We start from the raw sequence: 19,255 nt of genomic DNA, 5'->3' as shown, positions 1-19,255 counted from the left end.
GGACTTTGCTATGGGTGGTGCTCCATTAAATGACACGCTTGTTCACAAGGTAGAATAAACAATGTTTACTTTGTCGTATAAACTAACCTTGTTGTAGGATCCCTTGTAAGGGCATTCGCCCCTCTTATAGCATGTTTACATAACTTTGTTTAATAGAATTATTGATGTTGCTGGTCAAATACAAGACATCTACCCTAGCGTATTTGTCTCGCCTAGTAAAAAAATGGCTAAAATAGTCCAATCAGCCTACACAAAAAGCCCTCGTACCTCTCATTCTACCTTGAACAGTATCTGGGTCGGTATCAATGATATTGGTCTAACCTATGGTTGGCGAAACACGGGTCAAGTGGATGCAACCATTATGCAGCAATACAAGTCCTTGATTGTAAGTGTCTTTTTCTTCTTCTTTCTTTTTAACTCATTTGTGTGATAATAGAAAAAGCTGATTGCGAATGGTGAAACTCAGTTTATGCTGATGAATGTTCCACCTATTGAACGGTCTCCAATGTGGACAAACACGACTATAATGTCCAAGAACATCAAAAGGCATGTAGAAAGTAAGATCGAGCTCTTAGGTTGAGATCATTTTCTTATTCTGTTGAATTTTTCCAGATTTCAACAATAGGCTGTTAAAGATGACAAAAGACTTGAAGAAAGAATACTCCAATAGTACTTTTATTGTATATGATACCTGGTCTTTTTTCACTCAGGTGCTTGATCATCCTTATAAATTTGATATAAAATATACCCAAAAGTACTGTCCTGATTGGTAAGTTAAATCACACACAGACAAGTAAACTCTGTGCTCTCTCACACACGCATATCTAAAGGTCAACACCAGAGAAATATCACTGTCAACCAATGCAACAGTAAAAAAAGAAGAGTAAATTACATACATGTCTAATAACATTCAATAGGTATTTCTGGCACGACAGTCTTCATCCTACCAGTCACGTACATCAAGTCATGGCTAAAGATATCCAAGTCTTTCTTTCTAAACACTCTAATAAATAAAGCCTTTATTTAATACCAATGCATCAATGTCATTATATCACCGTTGAAATTCTAATGTGTAGGAATTACTGCAAGTCACAAATAATTGAGAGTCTTTTTCTCGTGCTTATCTATTGTTTGCGTCAATTGAAAGACGTATGTTTGTGCATTATTATTTGATTGGAATAGCTTTGATAAAAGTTGGCTGTACTTTTATGATCCATTAGACTGTATCCACGGAGATTCAAAGCCAATTGGAATTTCTTAATCCGCAATTTCAACTGCGAGCTACTGGTGTATTTTTTTTTTACTGTCCTTTTTTAAATCAACAACATATAAAAAAAGGTTACTACAATTCAACAATCAACGACCTATGGGTGATTCTTTTTTTGGGTAAAGATACAAAAAGGAGAGAAAAAGAAAGAAGGGAGTTACTCAAAGCTTGAACATAGTTTCGACACCAACTTACCGCCTTTGAGCGAAAGAGAATTGCAGCAATTGACTGACCAAGAAAAAAATAATAATAAAGATGTTTCAAGTTATGATCAAGCTGATGTCGATGTCTATGACTTTGCCACACTTCGCGACGAACTTGGTGCTCATGAAGATGTGTTGCTTGAAGACGACGATCATCTCGGTGATCAGTTATTAGAAGAAGGCGATATCAACAATGATATTACGTTTGCGGATGCTCCAGTCGGTAAAGTTTTGCTACATTATAGATTTATACTCTTTATTAAATTGTGTGTCAATTAGACAAGGACTTCGATTTTTCTGGCAACACTCAGAAATTTAGTGCAAACTTTAAAGAAACGGGCTTTACAGAAGAAGAAGCTTTCTTTGCTAAACGAAGAACAAAGGAAGAATCTGGTAAAGAAGACATTTAAGTTTTGAAATGTACTTATATTTATTGTTGTTGTTGCTATAGTCAACAGCAGTTTTAGAAATATCTGGGGGCCTTCAACCAATCCTGCTGGACACCAGACAACAGTTGGAAGAAACTTTGGCGAGGTAAAGAAAAGAAAAGAAAAAAAGCTAGGGTTTATATATTCATATTGCTTAGGCTTCTCCTATCGCATCTTCCAAATCCATTTGGGGCAACTTTAGCAGTGGACTATCAACACGTACTGTTAATATACATATTATAATCACTATCGACTAAAGTCACCTTTTATAGCCGAAACAAACGGGTTCTCTCCTTTAGCTACAGGTCACAGTGGTTTGTCTCCCTTTACGGCTGCTAATAAACAATCTGTGCGTACTCCTCAACATCAACCACAGCAACAGCAACCTCAACAATTTGTCGGTGGCCTTTCTCCTAGTGTATCTGCTGGATATGGTCCTCAAGCTCGTGTGAAGCCTTTGACCTTGGAAGATTTAGAAGCAGACATGCAGCGTCAAGCTGCGGCCAATCGATATCGTACTAATGATCCTGTTAATGGCAAGGTGATGAGCTTGGCTGAACTAGAAGCTAGTTTTGCTACTAGTGGTAATCGTCCTCAGCCAGGAGCACAGACATCTCCTTTTGCCTACCCTCAACCTGATCCTATGCAGTTGTTAGCTATGAAACAGCAGCATGAATTGAAGGAACAGTTGTCGATTGCTCGAGAACTCAAACGCAGGGAGAACTATCGAAAGGTAATTCAATTGTTCTATGGCGTGTTGAAAACTGACTGTTATATGATAGTCTCAGTATGATGGGCTCATGACTCAGCATGATAAAGATCTTGTGAACCGCATTCAGCTTTCTCAGCTAGCCTCAGGTGATCCATACGCTGATGATTTCTATTATCAGGTATACACCTCTCTTCGTCAACGAGCTGGTTTACCAACTGCCCCTGCTGTCAACACACCTAATGAACGTGGAAACCGTGGCCGTAGAGACGACAATATGATGCATCGTATGCAACAACAGTTACAACGCATTGTAAATGAAGCCAAACGTCGTCCTAAGCAAACCCAAGTTTCGCTTGAAGGTGCACTTGGTAAGATTACATCCTTGACTGTCCGTAACCCTCGTCAAGTATTGCAAGTCGCCAATGCACACGCTGCCCATACTGACTCAGGCCATACGTTACATGATGCTCACTCAGCTTCTGTCTCTCAAAAGGCTAAAACCAATATCGACAGACGTCAAGTGTTGAAATTGACTGAAGATCTGTACACGACTATACTTGAAATTGAGCAAATGCGTCGTCAAGGACCCCCCAAGGGAGCTGAAGAGGACGATGAAGCAGATGCAGTTGAGGAATTTCATCAAGCGCTTGCAGACAAGGTTGAAAAGCTGTGGAATTCTTTACGCCTTTCAGAATCTTCTGATCTGACTGTTCCTTTTTTGGTGCTCTTATTATCTACAGCTAAAGGCAAGAAGTTGATACCTCGTATCGTTCGTCAATTAAACAGCAGCCAAAGCATGAAGGTTTTGAACGCGATGATTGCCAATTTCACCAAGCTTCAAGTCTGTCGTTATGTCATCTATCCTGGAACAGCTGTTGCTAATGTACAAGAAGCTCAACATCACATGTTTGTCCCTTTTGAGGAAGTAGAACTATTCATGAACGCGACAGCTCCACCACTTTTACAAATCATTGCCGAATCACCTTTGCACACAGTCAACGATTTACTCCAACTCTTCCTTCAGCAAAACGATGTACTCTCGATCGTGCATACAAAGCCTGGGCTCGCTTTTCTGACGATGCTCTTGTCGCGTGCAGAGATTTTGAAACAAGGAGGAGGAGCTTTACAAGGATTTGCTCCACCTTCTCCTGAGGAAATAACACGATGGCAGGACCTTTATACTGCCTTGTTCAACATGATCAAGGGACGCTATCTCGGCATATTTCCTTCTTTATACTACCTGATTCCAGTTAATCCCAATACATCGATAGTTCAGCTGTCACTAGCAGTAGATGACATGTATGTCTGGCAATTTTTGGCCGCGATGGCAGTTGGTGCCTCTATGGAGCAGCAACATATTCTCGTCACAGAAGTCAGGTAAAAAAAAAAAAAAAATGCATTAAAAAGAAACGAAATTAATGAAATATACAGAGACCGAGTCATGGAAAATATTTTGCTTGCTAAAAGTAATAGACTTCCTCTTGAGCAAGCAAATCACCGCATTGCAAATGTTAACTTATTCCTACATGCCTTGGGTTTGGATGCTTCTCAAGTCTCCGTTCCTCTATAAACAGACTTTCTCTAACAAAAAAAAAAAAAGAAGAAAAAGCATAAACCTTTTATATATTGTAATTTGAATAAAAAAAAGATCCTTTTATGAAATTATAATGAATGATATACATTTATTACTGAGCAAATGCTGAAAAATATAAAGATGAATTCTAGTGAATCTAAACAAAGAAAAAGGGGGTATTCTCTTAATGCTTTTGTTTGTAAACGAAAAATTGAATAAATATCTACAAAAAAGGATAAGTTTCATTACAAACAAAATATAGAATATCACTTTACCAAAAAGTCAAATAACAAAGTACCAACACTTCCCACAATCCATGACATATTCTTCCAGATATAGTCGACGTCAGTTGACTTCAAAAAGATGGACTATGATTGGATAAGCATTATAATAAAAACAACACAAACATGTATACTTACGGCTGTATAAAATATATTTCCCATGACGGCGCACAAAAACATACCAATACTTAAACCTTCTGTACTTTGATTTTTATAGTTTTTTACTAATTGAGGTATACGACTTCCGACATAAAGCAAAGCACTCAACCATCCCATGAGTTGAGGCAACCAGGTGATGCCACTGGTATCGTGGGTTTGATGGACGTTGTAGTATGTGTAACATGACACAATGGTTACCAATACAATTGACAATGCTGATATCCAATTGAATAATGTGTGGTATTTGCTACTTTGCACTTGTTCCTTCTTTTTATGCACATATGAATTCAATAAGGATGATCTCTCGGATACACTTTCTTCGTCATCCGAGGGTAGTTTTTTATGCTGATAATAGATAACTTGCCATATAAGTCCCATGTCAGCTACTGTATAATAAAGTGCCAAAAAGAACTATTTATTTGTGATTAACTCTTTTCTGTTTTGACTTTGTAATATCACTTTACCATTGTCACTAATAGATCTTGCATGATGACACCCAAGAGATTAAAGACATCTCCTGCTAACCAAATGACAAGAAACGTCATTGAAAGCCCGTCCCCGCTCTTCCGTCTATAGTTCTCCCATAGCTGTCTATAAGATAATAAATGAATATAGTTCCAATGAATAAAATCATGCGATTATTTACGGTGTGAACACAATAAGCCAACATAAGATAGATAAATAACCTGTGATGGATGACGCTAACGAAGGATCCATTAGAAAATAAGAAAAAAAAGGAGAGAAAAAAATGTTTTGAAAGTCCAACTTTAAAATTAAGCGTCATTTCAGCCACTTGACAGCATTTGTTGTTTATTTACTTTTGAACAACAAAAAGTGTCATTTTCTGCTTCTTGTTGGAAAAAAAAGATTAGTTATTTATTGCAGTGGGATCTTTTTTGGTATATGCTCCGTTTGTTGAGTTGTGTCACTTGTAGAGTTTTAATGACAGGTCTACATTGACTGCAGGAGAAAGGAAAGCGGAGAAAAAATGCCTGATTGGTTAAAAGTATAATTCAGTAAATGGGTCAAGCAAAGTAAAAGAAAAAAAAAAGAGAGAGAAAGAGGCAATAAATATCAAGATATATGCTTTACATTTTCAAAGAAGACCGTCATGCTCAATCTTGGTAAAAGAAATAGCAGTTTATCATATCGCTTAAAGAAAATGTTTGGTCTAAAATTACAGCTTTTCTTTATGTTCCATCAAAGTGAGCTTGCCAAGCTCTCTTAATGTAAAGAAGATCTGCCAAGCGACTGTGGTTGAATTCATTAAAAGAAACAATATTGATGATGATGGTATTATGTACTATTGTTCTTGAGGAAGTACGATTAAGAATATTACTTCAAGCACTCAATTTCTGATCATTTCGCACGCGTTCAAAACCGTCAGCACCATAAGACCATTCTTCATCTCTTAAATGCGACGGTAGTTACAACTTTTTATATTTGTGCTTAATCGAATAATGACAGGGATTTTCAAGTTAAATACCACTCGGCAAAACCACTGGCTATATCCATTATACGGAGCTTGCTACACAGTCTATCTATCCCAATCATGACTAATGTGATATTTGACCTTATAAAAAGGCGCCGATATCCATCGTAAGGTAAATAATAGTGCTTAAACAACGTTTCTTTCTACTAATTTGAAGACATTATATTCTAGCGCTTGGTCAGCTACGTCAAGCATCACACTCTAATGGAAAGAAACAGCCAGCTATTGGATCTATTATAATAGGCTTTATCTCTCGACCTTGGTAGTTCTTTGATATGTCAAAAACCAACCTTGTCTTGAATATAAACATTATCTACCATTCATCCAAATCAAATTCATGTCTTCGGTTCATTAATAAAACCTTATGCACACCGACCTTACATCCTATTTACTTTGTATGACAATGTCCGAAGAAGTAAACCAGACTATTAAAAGGGATTGCAAAATATACAAGGAAAAGATCAAAAGCCGCTCTCGTGTAGATCCCCAACATTTATATCAGCAATTAATCAATAAAAATCCGTAACTCTAACCTTAACAAAAGCCTTGGCTTTCTTGTCAACCTCCGCATGTCATTCGTAATTTCAGATAATGCCTTTGTCGAAAAGTGCATCGTACAAGTCTTTTATTAGCTTCCTCAATCAATATAATTTCTTTTTTAAACGGCTTTCATTAATTTCTCTATGTCTGAGGTATTTCTTTGCGGAAACATTATTATAAAGCTCTGTTTTTCTTTTAAAGCGCCATCGAGCTTTCTTTGTGTACTTATCAAGCTGAGCCAGTCAAAGTAATGCTTTTGAGCCATTCAATGTTTTACAAATAAAGGATTTTGTTTAATCGTATCTTAAGCCCTAACCTCGTGCTTGGCTTAAAAGTATCACTCAAAAGCCAGACACACTATGACGATATGCTCATCATGACAGGTGATTCATTTAATAGAGCATTGATTATAGACTAGGAAAATATATAAAAGGGCAGGAAATCAGATATTATCTTTGAAATGAATCGCTAGAAAGTTTGTGAGTGCCTAGAAGTGGCAGCCTTGGCTGCATACAATAATAATCTTCATGTAACATTTGCTGAATGATTTGCGCTAGAGTTAAAGTAAGAGTATGAGCAGAAATAGAAACAACGTGTCAATTGGTTGCTATTTACAGAAAAAATAACGTTTTTATAACGTGACGTAGAGATGTATCCCTTTCATCCAGAATAAATTTAGCATGTCCTTACTATGTTTGTGACACATGAAGGTAGATCAATATATGTATCATAGCAACAAATGCTATAAAAACTGTCCAACATCCCAGGCTAACAGTATGACTTGATACTAGTTCTGATGCAAAATAAAAAATACGGTCCAAGCTAGTAGCTTGATCTGAGGGTAGCCAACTCAGCAAAAAAATGTCTAAAGATGGCAAAATGTTTAGTATGACAGAAGTCTTGGCAGCAGTAATCCTGTGTTACAGCACAGTTATTTTAATAGCTAATTTTACTAATTTTAGTTTTTTGTTTTTAGACTAGTGTCTACAGGCAAAAGGGGTGCGCACCGCGAAAAGTTATTTCCGCCATTGTTATAAATACAGTGAATGACTCTTTGTTATTTTTCTGTGTTATTACCTCTTGTCTTTACTGTAGAATGCAACTCAAATCCATTGCTATTTCAGTTGCACTTGCAAAATTGGCAACTATTGTTTCCGCAGATGCTTCAAACTATTGGCAATCATTCACCTCTCAAGTCAATCCTCAAAACATCTCTATTCCTTCCATCACTCAAACAACCAGTGTTGACCCAACTGCTGAATGTCAATATTATCAACCTGACTCATCTTTGTTTGTCTTTAATCAATCTGAATGGCCTACTTCCTGGCAAACAGCTACTAGTAACGGCATGTCCCAGTCTGCAGAATTCCAAGCGTTGTATAACTCTATCGATTGGACTAAGGCACCCAGTATTCAGCCCCGTAAAATGACTACCAGTGGTGGATTGGATATGAGCAATTATTCTTCTGCTGAGGATCCTGACTGCTGGTGGTCCGCTAGCACCTGTACAAAGCCTAAGTTGGCTGATGTCAATAAAGATATTGTCAACTGTCCTGAACCAGAAACTTGGGGTCTTACCTATGATGATGGACCAAACTGTTCTCACAATGCCTTCTATAATTATCTTCAAGATAACAAATTAAAGGCTACCATGTTTTATATTGGTTCTAATGTCATTGACTGGCCCTATGGTGCTATGCGTGGTCTCAAGGATGGTCATCACATTGCAGCCCACACTTGGTCACACAACTACACAACTACTCTTACCAATGAAGAAGTCCTTGCCGAACTTTACTATACACAAAAGGCTATTAAGCTCGCTACAGGTGTTACTCCTCGTTACTGGCGTCCTGTAAGTAAAAAAAAAAAATAGTGTGAATGTTTCAAAAAGCTTATGCATTACATATAGCCTTACGGTGACATTGATGACAGAGTCCGTTGGATTGCTACACAATTAAACCTTACTGCTGTTATCTGGAACCTTGACACCGATGACTGGGCTGCTGGTCTTACTACTACTCTGGAAGCTGTTGAACAAAACTATCAAAACTTTGTCACAATGGGTACCAACGGAACCTTTGCCAATTCTGGTAACATTGTCTTGACTCACGAAATCAACAACAACACAATGCAGTTGGCCGTAAATTACTTGCCCAAAATCGTCAGTGCTTACAAGCAAGTCCTTGATGTTGCTACCTGTTACAACATTTCTTACCCCTACTTTGAAAATATCCAATGGACCAACACATTGAACGGTACTTCTGCCAAGAGCAGCAGCAGCAACAGCAACAACAGTGGAAGTAGCAGTAACAGCGCTGCTTCATCTAGCACCTCACCCAAGATTGGTTCTGCTGCTGCTAGTAGTTCCGGTAACTCTATTGTTCCTTCTCTTGGCTTAGCTGCCGTTTTCATGTTTACTGCCTTGTTTTAAGTAAATAAATCCATAATTTAAATTAGATGATACACCAGATAGATGATACATGTACTACTTACTTTATTCGTGTAATTTATCCAAAAACTATCTATTTTAATATTGCAACATGTGTGTATCCTTCAAGGGTAACATTTCAAATGCTCATCTCTAACTTTATCAAGCGTTATTGAACTAGTTGCTCCTGAAAACACTTCAAAGTAAAAAAAGAGGAGTTAATAATGGAGCAAACAGTTTAAACAAAAAATCGTTTCTAGTTGACTTTCCCATTTTTACCTAAAACCATGTGAATAGTTAAGCATGTAAAGCTTAGAAATCCCCCTATAAACATGGTTATCGTAAAAGAAAGAAAAGAAAGAAAGAAAGAAATGTAGTTTCAGTAACACTTTCCTCATTGACTTTGATGCTTTTTTTACGTTTGCATCTATAAATCTTCGTCATTGATAAATCTTAGAAATCATATCTATCAAGATTCATTTTTTTTTAATAGCAGCCGTTAATGTTACTCCCATAAAACGAATGCAACAAAATGTTCTACGGAGTTCTAATTGTACTTTTTTTTTCTTGTGGATTCTTTTTTTTTTTTTTTTTTTTTTTTTTTGTCAGTAAACAATGGATTCAAAAATTGAAAGTCATCGTCAATCTATGCTTGAAAAGCAAAGACAAAAGATCTATGAAGAAGCAGAAAGAGAACGTCAAAAGAATGCAAAGGTAACCTACATAAAACAAGTGTAGCTAAGGAATATAAGTATTAAATAAAAAAGTTTTTTATTCTTTCTAGATGAGTGAAGTGCGTGTTGGATCTGACAAATTCGTAAAGACAAAATCAGATATCGAATCTCAATTAAAAAGTAGTACTGTGGGTCTTACAGAATTAAAAGATTACAGAAAGATTCGTGAAAATTTGGAAGAACAACAAAAGAGAGAAGCAGCAAAGACATCACTATTAAAGTAAGCTGAAAGATCTTTTAGTATGTGTGCTTGTATTCATGTTTCTGCAAATAGTGAAGATAAGAAGAAAAAGAAAAAGAAGAGACAACTCTTAAAACTATCATTTGCTGAAGATGGAGGGGAGGAAGAGGAAGAAGAAGAAAGAACAAAAGAGAATGGAGAAGAGAAGGCGCCAAAGAAAAGAAGAATCATGAAGGATCCTACGATTGATACAAGTTTTTTGCCAGACAGAGAAAGAGAAGAAAGAGAACGAATTGAACGAGAAGAATTACGAAAAGAATGGCTGGCAAAGCAAGAGCAAATGAAGAGTAAAAAGGAATAAAGTGACACTAGGAAAACGCTTACTAATGCACCTCTTCCATTGCATAGATGAAAAAATTGATATTACCTACTCATATTGGGATGGCAGTGGGCATCGTAAAGTTGTTACAGTAAGTATATTCAGTTTTGAAAGCGTCTATGATACTCATCATCTGCTGTAGTGTAAAAAGGGAGATACTATTCAACAGTTCTTGGAGCTTTGTCGTACACAATTCCCTCAACTGAGAGGAGTGAACACAGATAATCTATTATATGTAAAAGAAGATCTTATTATCCCTCATGTAAGGACCAAAGCACATGCTATGTAAAAGGAACAGTGCTTACATAATATAACTTAGCATTATACATTTTATGATTTCATCGTCAACAAAGCAAGAGGAAAATCAGGTCCATTATTTAATTTTGATGTTCATGATGATGTTCGTTTAGTCAATGATGCAACTATCGAAAAGGACGAGGTAGGTTTAATAGGAACAGAGAGAGAGAGAATAGCCGCTTATGCATCTATTAGTCACACGCCGGTAAAGTGGTAGAGAGATCTTGGTATGAAAGAAACAAACACATTTTCCCTGCAAGTAGATGGGAAGTATTTGATCCATCAAAATCCGTAAGCAAAAAAAGATAACCTCCCTTGTGTTATTTACTAATATTTTCATGTAGTATGGCAAGTATAGAATTAAGGATACCAACAAGAGTTTTTAAATATAATAAAAGCTTTGATCAGTTTTGATGTTTATAAAAGATAAGACGTTGTCTAAAGAAAACATTTTTACTTATGTACAGTATATTTATAATAAAATATAGATAAATAGAAAGATTTAGGTCATTTCTTCTTGTGTATCGAGTTTTCTCTTTTTACGAATTTGGTATTTTTCCTTCTTTGTTTCATCCGTATCGCATCTTGGTCTTTCCAATACTGGCTTATACTTTGTCATCCTTGTTTCCTTCCCTGCGCCCAGGGGCACCACGACTGTTCCATCTGCTCTTTTGGGTTTGCGCTCAGACATTAGATCAGCTATGGTCTTGACGCTCTTATCTGACATAACAGCTGGGAATGATCCAACGCGGGTAAGATAATATTGATAGGTGAGTGTTCGGATCATCTGCATGTTCCATGCTTCATTGAAATGCAAGTAAGTACGCATCGTGGGTGGGAACGTTTCATAGACTGTATCTTTAAATGCATAGTGCCACTCGAGATCCTTAAATTCGCAATCATAGAGGACAAGAGGCAAATCACTCGCCATTGGAAAATCAGGCTTTGAAGGTACCTTTTCAATATCCAGTAAATCGCGAACTGTCTCCGGAGGCTCCAGGCCTTGTCCGACAAGGAAGAGAACAGACATCATGTATCGAACTTGATGCCAGAGAAAAGCGGTACCCTTTAGTTCGACCTCATAAAAATCTGTTCCGTGTCCTACAGACTTGGTATCTGTGTGCTGAACAGGATTGATCTTCATGGAAAGAATCAGGCGGCTATAAGAAACAATATTCTTGGACGGATCCATCTTGCAGAAATTGCGAAAATCGTGCTCTCCTTCAAAATATTGACATGCCTGACGCATTCGATTAATGTCCATGGATCCTCTCGAGAAGAAATACTTGTATGTGCGTGACGTACAGTGGTATCGAGCACTAAAGTCGTCAGGAACAGGTGCCCACGCAAGGACGCGGATATCATCTGGTAGGACACGATTGATCGTCTCGGCATAAGCAAGTTCCTCTTCGGGAGGCAACAGCCCTGGTGAAGGGTCAGAGGCCAGCTTTTTAGATCTCACCCAGAGTGCAATAACTTGTCCGAGGCCACTGACGCCCTTGTCTGTTCGACCGCATCGCGTATAATCTACACTATCGTCGATTTGCTCTATCAGTCTACACTCCTTCAGGGCTTTGAATAGCATGTCTTCAATCGTCGGTACTCGTTCAGGATCTTGTTGGCTAGCAAACCCAATGTAGTTCCAGCCGATATAAGCCACGCGAAGTGCTATCTTTCGCTTCGTGTACTTGGACATGTCGAATGGTCGTTGCTTGTCACGCTTTTTTGTCTTTTTGTGCTTCAGCTCTGAATCATCTGTTTCAGTCTTATTCAACTGTCCTTCTAATTCGGCAATGCGTTCCAATAACTGTTCGCGAGTACAGTCGCTGTATTTTGATTCCATTTTCCTTGCAGAAAAAGAATAGTAATAAATGAAATGTGAAGACGGCTGTCTGTTTTTATACACAAGCCACAAAAAGCCACCATGTGCATATCTGTCTACTCTCGGCTTGATTTGTCTGAAGCTATGGCATATTCGATATAACATGATTCTATGACAATATCAAGAGAGTTGTTTTATTTTTTTTTAAAAAAAAAGGGGTGACTACTTGCATATGTATTGTCTGGCTTGTAGAACGTATGCTGTTACTGCATAAACTATATCAAATTCAAACTGATTCTACTTGTATGCTTTCCAATCAAAAGTTTATCCTTTAATATCAATAGAGAAAAGGTTATCGATTGAATCAGATAGAGAAGAAGGGTGACTAGAGTCGATGAACAGGGCAATACTAGAGAGTATATTGACAGCTTGAGTAACGTGACTTAATTTTTTATTCTTTTTCTTTCTTGTTTGGAACATGACAACGTTTGAAGAAAAGGGGAAAGCATTCTGGGATTGGTTAGTGGCAAATGGGGCGACGATAAGCGACAAGATTGCGTTTAAAGACTATCGCTCAGAAAATTCTGGACGTGGTGTTATTGCCACACAGGACATAAAGGAAGGAGACGTCTTATTTTCACTACCTCGGTCTATCCTTCTCTCACAAGTGACAAGCTCACTTAAAGATAAAGTGAGCGAACTATCAGAACTTCCTGGATGGGCTCCACTTATTCTTTGTATGATGTATGAAATTGATAAGCCAGAATCGTTCTGGAAGCCTTATTTTGGTAAGAGTGATAATACAAGATAGGGGTCATGAGGACTTACACACACGCATAGATGTTCTACCTCGAGAATTTTCTACGCCAATGTTTTGGAATCAAGATGATTTGAAAGAATTGGAAGGAACCGATATTGTCTGTAAGATTTTAGTCATGTGTATGTGTCTTGATATGCTTATTCTTTCTTAAAAGCTAAAATAGGAAAAAAGGATTCGGATGACTTGTTCCATAATGAACTTGAGCCAATTATCAAAGTAAGGAAGAAGCAAGAATTAGCTAGGGTCAAAGTACTAATAACATATAGAAACATCCCGAGTTATTTGATGAAAAGAAGCACAATCTTGAATTATTCCATATTTGTGGATCATTAGTTATGGCCTACAGTTTCCTTGACGAAATGCAAAAATTACCAAAGAAAAAGACTCAAGAAGAAGAACAAGAAGATGAAGAGGATGACGATGATGATGATGACGAGGAAGGATTGATCACGATGGTACCAATGGCAGATATGCTAAATCATAAAGCTGGGTTCAATAATGCACGCTTATTCCATGAACCAGATTGCTTACAGATGAAAGCAATCAAAAACATAAAAGAAGGGGAACAGATCTACAACACCTATGGTGATCTATGTAATGCTGATCTTTTGAGAAAGTATGGATTTGTTGATGAAAAGAATGATTTTGATCTTGTCGAGTTGGATGGTCTTTTGGTTGTCGATGTTTGCTGTGAAGGCCAAGATGAGGCATTAAAGGAGAAAAAGGTAAGGATACATATTGTAGACAATTGATATTGACTTTATTGTAGATTGAATTTTTAATGGAAGAAGGTGCTTTGGATGAGTAAGTTTTTCTTAAAAAAAATGGATGCTGTCTTCATGTTATTAACCCTTTTGCTAAAAGGTGTTTTGTTATCGATAAAGAGTACGAAATACCTCCTGAACTGATTGTTTCTGGTATTCAAATGCTATATCAACAGAAACTCATTTACTAACTCTAAAAAAAGTACATGTATTGTGTAGTACAAAGGATGAGTTCAAAATGATGGAAGAGAAGCAAAAGTTACCAAAGCCAAAGTTAACAAAAGAAGCAAAAGAAAAGATTGAGACTATTTTAAAGAAGAGACTTGAGAGATATCCAACTAGTTTGGAGGTAAATTATAAAAAATGATAAGAATGAGCATGTCCTGATGATAGATTAGGATGATGAATTGATGCTTACACAAGTAAAAGATAACAAAAAGAATGCACTCATCGTACGCATAGGAGAAAAGAAAATAATAAAGGAAACATTGGCAAATGTCGAAAAGACACCGATTGCAGTAGAAAAGAGACCAGCGCCACAAAAAGTAGATAAGCAATCAAAGAAACAGAAAAAATAAGTAAAAGCCAAAACGATCTAGACTTTCTATTTTGAGTTAAATCATTTAAAAATATATCCATTTTTGGTTTATTTTGCCTGCAAGGGTAATAAAAAAGGAGGCTGTACTTGTCCCTTATTTTTACCTTTTTTTCCTTTTATTATTCTTTATGATTAGTTTAGCATCAGCACATCACTTTGAGCCTAGAAATATTAATCATCTTATTGCATACACGGCTTTAAATGTAAAGACGTTGCTTGAGTGTTCAAAGGAGAGATCACATTATCAGCATAGACTATTACCCACATTACAGGTCTTTATAAAGCATACATTCTACCATTGTAAACTTACACCTACAATACTGGTTGTGGCTCTTATTTACCTTGATCGTCTAAAGAGTTGCCTACCTCATCAGTCAAAAGGAGGTAAGCCTTATATCATATATACACATGTCTTTACTTACTCCAAGTAGAATTCGATACACCTTACAAGATGTTTATTGCCGCAGTTGTTTTGGCTTCGAAATTTATTGAAGATTCAAACAGTATCGTGCAATCAGTACACAAATTTGTATCCCCGTTGTATAGTCCAAGAGAAGTAAACGAGATGGAAAGAAGCTTTCTAGGTAAGTCATGTTTTTTTTTTTATCTATTTGACATATGTTAATCTATTTTTATTAGCTGTTGTAAAGGTAATATTTAAAGAATATATGCATCATTCTTTTTTTATACTAAAACACATTTTTTTAGTATAACCTATTTGTTAACCTGATCGAAGTGGATCAGTTTATCAAGCAATATAAAGATTCTCTAGAATTTGCACTCAAATGAATACCCGCTTATTATACTAACATATATATATCAATTCCATCATTTGTATCATACAACTTCTTGCACTATCACACATCATGAATAAATAAAAATTATAACCGCCTGTTTCTTGGCATATTTACCATTAGACGTATTGTCGGAATTTTAAGTCTCATTAATCTATCTTGTGTACACTATTAGGAAAAAAAAGTTTGCGAAAGAGCCTGTTTGAACCGCATTGTCCTTCAGTTGATAGATCAATTAAATAAAATATGAAAATAAATGATAAACATGAAAAAAAAAAGATTATTATGTTGATATCAAGTTGTATCAATAGAATGTCAATAGACTGAACTTGTATTTGAAGCGCTTCGTTAATTGCCTCATTCTATTCTATAATAGACTTGACTTATACGTCATACCTAACAGATGGCGTTCCTTGCCCATTTTGTGAGCGATAATCTTTAATAACGCATGGTTACTCAGGGTGTTGTACCCATGGCAACATAAAGGTGGATAGTTTAGGATTAGGAAGATTTGCTCAGCTTATGCCAACGATTGGCTGCAACTTTAACAAGAGCAAGCCAGCAATGGTAAGCTTTCTACATTTGGACAAATTGTAGCAAGCTCAAAAATGTATTTATCCATCTTGACGCCTGCCAAAATTGAGAAGCTGCATTTTTAAAGCCCAATTACAATATCTTCGGTTGATGTCCTGTGTACGTTTTATGAATTTGCTCACACTTGATCGGCTACAAAGTTTGATTGAACGATACCTGAGTTCACTTGCTGCTTGGCTTTAGTTTTTAGGAATGTATTGATGTTGTACTAACCAACTTGAAAGGTAGTCTCACATTTATTTTAATCGTTTAGAATATCTGTTGCAATATCTCTGTAGGCAATTTGTCCCTACTCTACATATCAAAGGGATACCTTTACGTAGGAACACAGTAAAGAAAACAAATGCTTAACTTTTGATAGAATTACGTCTGGTCTATGATATTCCGGTTCGCACTTTCATACCCCGAACTTAGCCTGAAGTTGGGCGTTCTCCAGCTGTTTGACAGTTTACTTGCTGCCGAGAAAAGATTTTATGACAGAGAGGCGAGGCTTTTAACGCAGTAGACGCATTCAATGTAGATTTGTGATACAGTGTGACTGATAGTATCAAAGTTGTTAAAACAAGGACCATGTATAGAGGGACTGATGCACAGTCATCTCAGCTTTGTATACATGAAAGGTATTTGAATAATTGTAAGTACATAACCAACCCCAAAGCTTGAAGGGACAATGCATGGATACATCAGTTTGCATAAAAATAGACGAAATAACACAAATAATAAGTCTGGAAGAAAAAGAAGATCCTTGTTATAGAAATATACAGCTTATTGCATATAGCGCACAGTCTTTGATATATCTATTTTTTATCACTATGAAAAGCAAATGACTGTATTATATACTTTTAGAAAATGGAAAAAAAAAAACTTAATGGAAATACTGCAATGACAAATAAAGAAGCTATGGAGTTTTTTGTAAAGCGCAAACGTAAAATCTTTCCACAGATAGATCAACGTAATTTAGTAACGTACAGTTAGGTAATAGAGCTTTGCTTTAGTTTTTCATTATTTTCCAGGCTCCAAATATATATTAAAAAAGTGTCATATTTCTTTCCATTACTACAACCTCAGTCAGTATAATTACAGCCAAGCCATGACGTTGTTGAAAGCTTTTTACATTAACTGCTCAACATTGCTTAAAACTGCCTTTACCTCTGTCCTTCTTTCTTCTTTTTTTAGTAGTTCTTCTTGGTTAAAAAAAATAGAATGCTCTCATATTTTCTGCCACTTCTCGGATATTATATTGATCGTGCCAATAGGTCTGGTTTTTGCTACTTCACCGTTAGTAATCCTTTAATTAATGTTTCTTCTGCTAATACATCATGCTGATTACACTTGAACGGCATCAGTGATGCAAGGTTTCTCAACAATCGAACATCTGAATCTATAACGACATAGATTACCTAGAACGATGAACCATAAACAAGTATATTTATGTTGTCAACACCAAGACTGTCCTTGCTCAACTGTAGACTCAAAGTTAAGTAACCTAGGTTTAACCAAGTTTATCTCTGAGCCTTGCGTTTCAATCGAAGATGAATTTGAAGAAACCTTTGCAGTCGGAAGAAAGTTCAGTTCCAAGGATGCGCTTAGAGACAAAGCAAAGGCTTTTGGAAAGAAGAATAACATCGTTCTTAGCACCCTCAGATCAGACAAGATAATGGTCACTATTATGTATAAGCATGGATCTCAATATCGTTCTGCTAAGAAGGCGGTTATCATTATGCAGCAAACCGAATCTTCCGAGAAGCCCAAGGGCACGCGTAACACTGATACTCAGCGATATGGCTGCCCTTATATGGTTTATGCTGTTCTTGAGGGTAATCAATCCGTCATCAGAAAGGTTGTTTCACAACATAAACACCAGATTATGCAAGGTCCTCGCATGTATGCTCTTAACCGTCGTTTAGATGCAGTTCAACTTGAAAGAGTATGAGCCCTTCTTGAGCTTACAGGAAACATTCCAGCAAAAGTTTATCAAATGCTGGCTAACGAAGGTGTTCCTATTGTTAAAGTGGATATATATATATATATATTATCTATACTCAATTTGTGAAGCAAACATCTGATGGTTTAGAAATGCTTCGTTTCATTAAAGGCCATGAAATGAAAGGGCACTTTGTTTGCTACTCCATTAACAGTTCCAATACTGTAATGAAGGTTTTCTTTGCAAACATGGATGGTATTAAGCAAGCCCAGAAAATGTCTGAATGCACTGTTTTAGATGCAGCCTACAAGTTGAACAGTCATGGCATAGCTTACTGAATATTGTTGGTACTGACTGTGTAAGTGGTTAAGTAAAGAGTACGTTGGCCAACTTCCATATTGCTGGAGCCTGGATGGACCATGAGAAGGAAAGTGACTATGAATGAGTACTTGAGAGTTTTAAGGAATGCGTATTCCCGGAAAATTTAGTGGTAAGCTCGACCATTGAACTGCCTAATGTTTTCGTTACCGGCAACAACAAAACATTAAGGAAAGCATTGGACAAAGCCTTTCCTCAAAGTGGCAAGCTGCCTAGTTATGTTCATATCATGTGGAACTTTCAAGTTCATGGGCTTTCTAAACTAACAAGTCTCTATTCAACTGAAGAAAACAATAAATATGTGAAAAGAGAAATTGCCCAGCTTGTTTCTGATATTGCATTATCAGCCAACACTCGCCAGAAATCTGAATGAAGCCATAGACAAGTACAAAGCATATTTTAAGTTGGAAAGCCGTTGTACTGATAATGGCGAGCATGTAATTAAGTACTTGAATAAGATGCTTAAAGAGCAAAAACGCTGGGTTGCTCTGTACGCAAACGAATACATACACTTGGGCAATAGAACATCAGATAGAGCTGATAATACACATGCCTCACTAGAGCAGTTTGTTCAAACTTCTTCTGGCAAGCTTGGCCTGGTAACTCAAAAGATAAGCCAGTGGGCAGAAGAAAAAGCAAGCATAAGAAAACTGAAAGACCAGCAAGAAAAACTAAAGCAAAGTACAAAATTGATCAACCCTAAGACTGAATACAAGCTTCAATGCCTTGTAGAGAAGCTTCTAGGTATACAATGGATAAAATCATATTGGAAATGGCCATTTCAATTTCTGCAGGCACTGTAGCTTGTAGCTCTTACCTTTGTTCAGCGAAAAAGAGCTTTCGCTTGCCTTGTCAAGTTGTTGATTAGGTCCAAGGTTCTTGATAAA

General features: G+C 36.7%; 9 protein-coding genes across 9 annotated transcripts; 7 read left to right on the top strand and 2 right to left on the bottom strand.

Annotated features, from left to right (window-relative positions):
• Nucleotides 1–223: 223 nt before the first annotated feature.
• On the top strand, nt 224–580 carry RHIMIDRAFT_196571 (uncharacterized protein; the record flags this gene model as incomplete). Its single annotated transcript, XM_023606138.1, has 2 exons — nt 224–391; nt 443–580. 2 exons carry the CDS (start codon nt 224–226, stop codon nt 578–580), a joined length of 306 nt encoding a protein of 101 aa, XP_023470848.1.
• Nucleotides 581–1,319: 739 nt separating this feature from the next.
• On the top strand, nt 1,320–4,258 carry RHIMIDRAFT_3700 (uncharacterized protein). Its single transcript, XM_023615161.1, has 8 exons — nt 1,320–1,386; nt 1,446–1,693; nt 1,750–1,863; nt 1,922–2,004; nt 2,057–2,117; nt 2,171–2,631; nt 2,681–3,987; nt 4,042–4,258. Exons 1-8 carry the CDS (start codon nt 1,367–1,369, stop codon nt 4,178–4,180), a joined length of 2,433 nt encoding a protein of 810 aa, XP_023470847.1. The 5' UTR covers nt 1,320–1,366; the 3' UTR covers nt 4,181–4,258.
• A 191-nt stretch (nt 4,259–4,449) lies between these two features.
• Nucleotides 4,450–5,340, bottom strand: RHIMIDRAFT_232572 (PQ-loop-domain-containing protein; the record flags this gene model as incomplete). Its single annotated transcript, XM_023607767.1, has 4 exons — nt 4,450–4,551; nt 4,603–5,034; nt 5,088–5,214; nt 5,270–5,340. 4 exons carry the CDS (start codon nt 5,338–5,340, stop codon nt 4,450–4,452), a joined length of 732 nt encoding a protein of 243 aa, XP_023470846.1.
• Nucleotides 5,341–7,751: 2,411 nt separating this feature from the next.
• On the top strand, nt 7,752–9,086 carry RHIMIDRAFT_196349 (chitin deacetylase; the record flags this gene model as incomplete). The annotated part of the gene is made up of 2 exons (XM_023606127.1): nt 7,752–8,507; nt 8,565–9,086. 2 exons carry the CDS (start codon nt 7,752–7,754, stop codon nt 9,084–9,086), a joined length of 1,278 nt encoding a protein of 425 aa, XP_023470845.1.
• Nucleotides 9,087–9,697: 611 nt separating this feature from the next.
• RHIMIDRAFT_253100 (XAP5-domain-containing protein) lies at nt 9,698–11,158 on the top strand (the record flags this gene model as incomplete). The annotated part of the gene is made up of 8 exons (XM_023610996.1): nt 9,698–9,797; nt 9,868–10,037; nt 10,092–10,345; nt 10,407–10,468; nt 10,520–10,639; nt 10,697–10,816; nt 10,870–10,965; nt 11,019–11,158. Coding segments are annotated over 8 exons (964 nt in total), but the record flags the coding sequence as incomplete, so codon positions are not given.
• RHIMIDRAFT_253098 (tRNA pseudouridine synthase) lies at nt 11,136–12,742 on the bottom strand. The gene has a single exon (XM_023610995.1). The coding sequence runs from the start codon at nt 12,515–12,517 to the stop codon at nt 11,177–11,179; it is 1,341 nt and encodes a 446-aa protein (XP_023470843.1). The 5' UTR covers nt 12,518–12,742; the 3' UTR covers nt 11,136–11,176.
• A 232-nt stretch (nt 12,743–12,974) lies between these two features.
• On the top strand, nt 12,975–14,658 carry RHIMIDRAFT_243247 (RuBisCO-cytochrome methylase; the record flags this gene model as incomplete). The annotated part of the gene is made up of 7 exons (XM_023609920.1): nt 12,975–13,284; nt 13,337–13,413; nt 13,488–13,532; nt 13,583–14,041; nt 14,086–14,120; nt 14,300–14,429; nt 14,479–14,658. The coding sequence occupies 7 exons, from the start codon at nt 12,975–12,977 to the stop codon at nt 14,656–14,658; spliced, it is 1,236 nt and encodes a 411-aa protein (XP_023470842.1).
• Nucleotides 14,659–14,762: 104 nt separating this feature from the next.
• Nucleotides 14,763–15,829, top strand: RHIMIDRAFT_3607 (uncharacterized protein). Its single transcript, XM_023615155.1, has 4 exons — nt 14,763–15,062; nt 15,110–15,262; nt 15,318–15,328; nt 15,387–15,829. Exons 1-4 carry the CDS (start codon nt 14,807–14,809, stop codon nt 15,465–15,467), a joined length of 501 nt encoding a protein of 166 aa, XP_023470841.1. The 5' UTR covers nt 14,763–14,806; the 3' UTR covers nt 15,468–15,829.
• Nucleotides 15,830–17,777: 1,948 nt separating this feature from the next.
• RHIMIDRAFT_253093 (uncharacterized protein) lies at nt 17,778–18,002 on the top strand (the record flags this gene model as incomplete). The annotated part of the gene is made up of 1 exon (XM_023610994.1): nt 17,778–18,002. The coding sequence occupies exon 1, from the start codon at nt 17,787–17,789 to the stop codon at nt 17,997–17,999; it is 213 nt and encodes a 70-aa protein (XP_023470840.1). The 5' UTR covers nt 17,778–17,786.
• Nucleotides 18,003–19,255: the final 1,253 nt, after the last annotated feature.

The sequence above is a fragment of the Rhizopus microsporus genome (assembly GCF_002708625.1).
Source record: "Rhizopus microsporus ATCC 52813 unplaced genomic scaffold scaffold_1, whole genome shotgun sequence".
Taxonomy (NCBI): domain Eukaryota; kingdom Fungi; phylum Mucoromycota; class Mucoromycetes; order Mucorales; family Rhizopodaceae; genus Rhizopus; species Rhizopus microsporus.
The sequence above is the reverse complement of the archived record's forward strand: the minus strand, read 5'-3'. Positions and strand labels throughout refer to the sequence as shown.

Coding starts and splice junctions, on each gene's coding strand:
- RHIMIDRAFT_3700 (XM_023615161.1), top strand. CDS start 1,367: ATGGGTGATTCTTTTTTTGG. Junction 1,864..1,921: donor AAGAACAAAGGAAGAATCTG/GTAAAGAAGACA, acceptor TTGTTGCTATAG/TCAACAGCAGTTTTAGAAAT. Junction 2,118..2,170: donor TAGCAGTGGACTATCAACAC/GTACTGTTAATA, acceptor CACCTTTTATAG/CCGAAACAAACGGGTTCTCT.
- RHIMIDRAFT_3607 (XM_023615155.1), top strand. CDS start 14,807: ATGATTAGTTTAGCATCAGCACATCACTTTGAGCCTAGAAATATTAAT. Junction 15,063..15,109: donor ACCTCATCAGTCAAAAGGAG/GTAAGCCTTATA, acceptor TACTCCAAGTAG/AATTCGATACACCTTACAAG.
- RHIMIDRAFT_253098 (XM_023610995.1), bottom strand. CDS start 12,517: ATGGAATCAAAATACAGCGACTGTACTCGCGAACAGTTATTGGAACGC.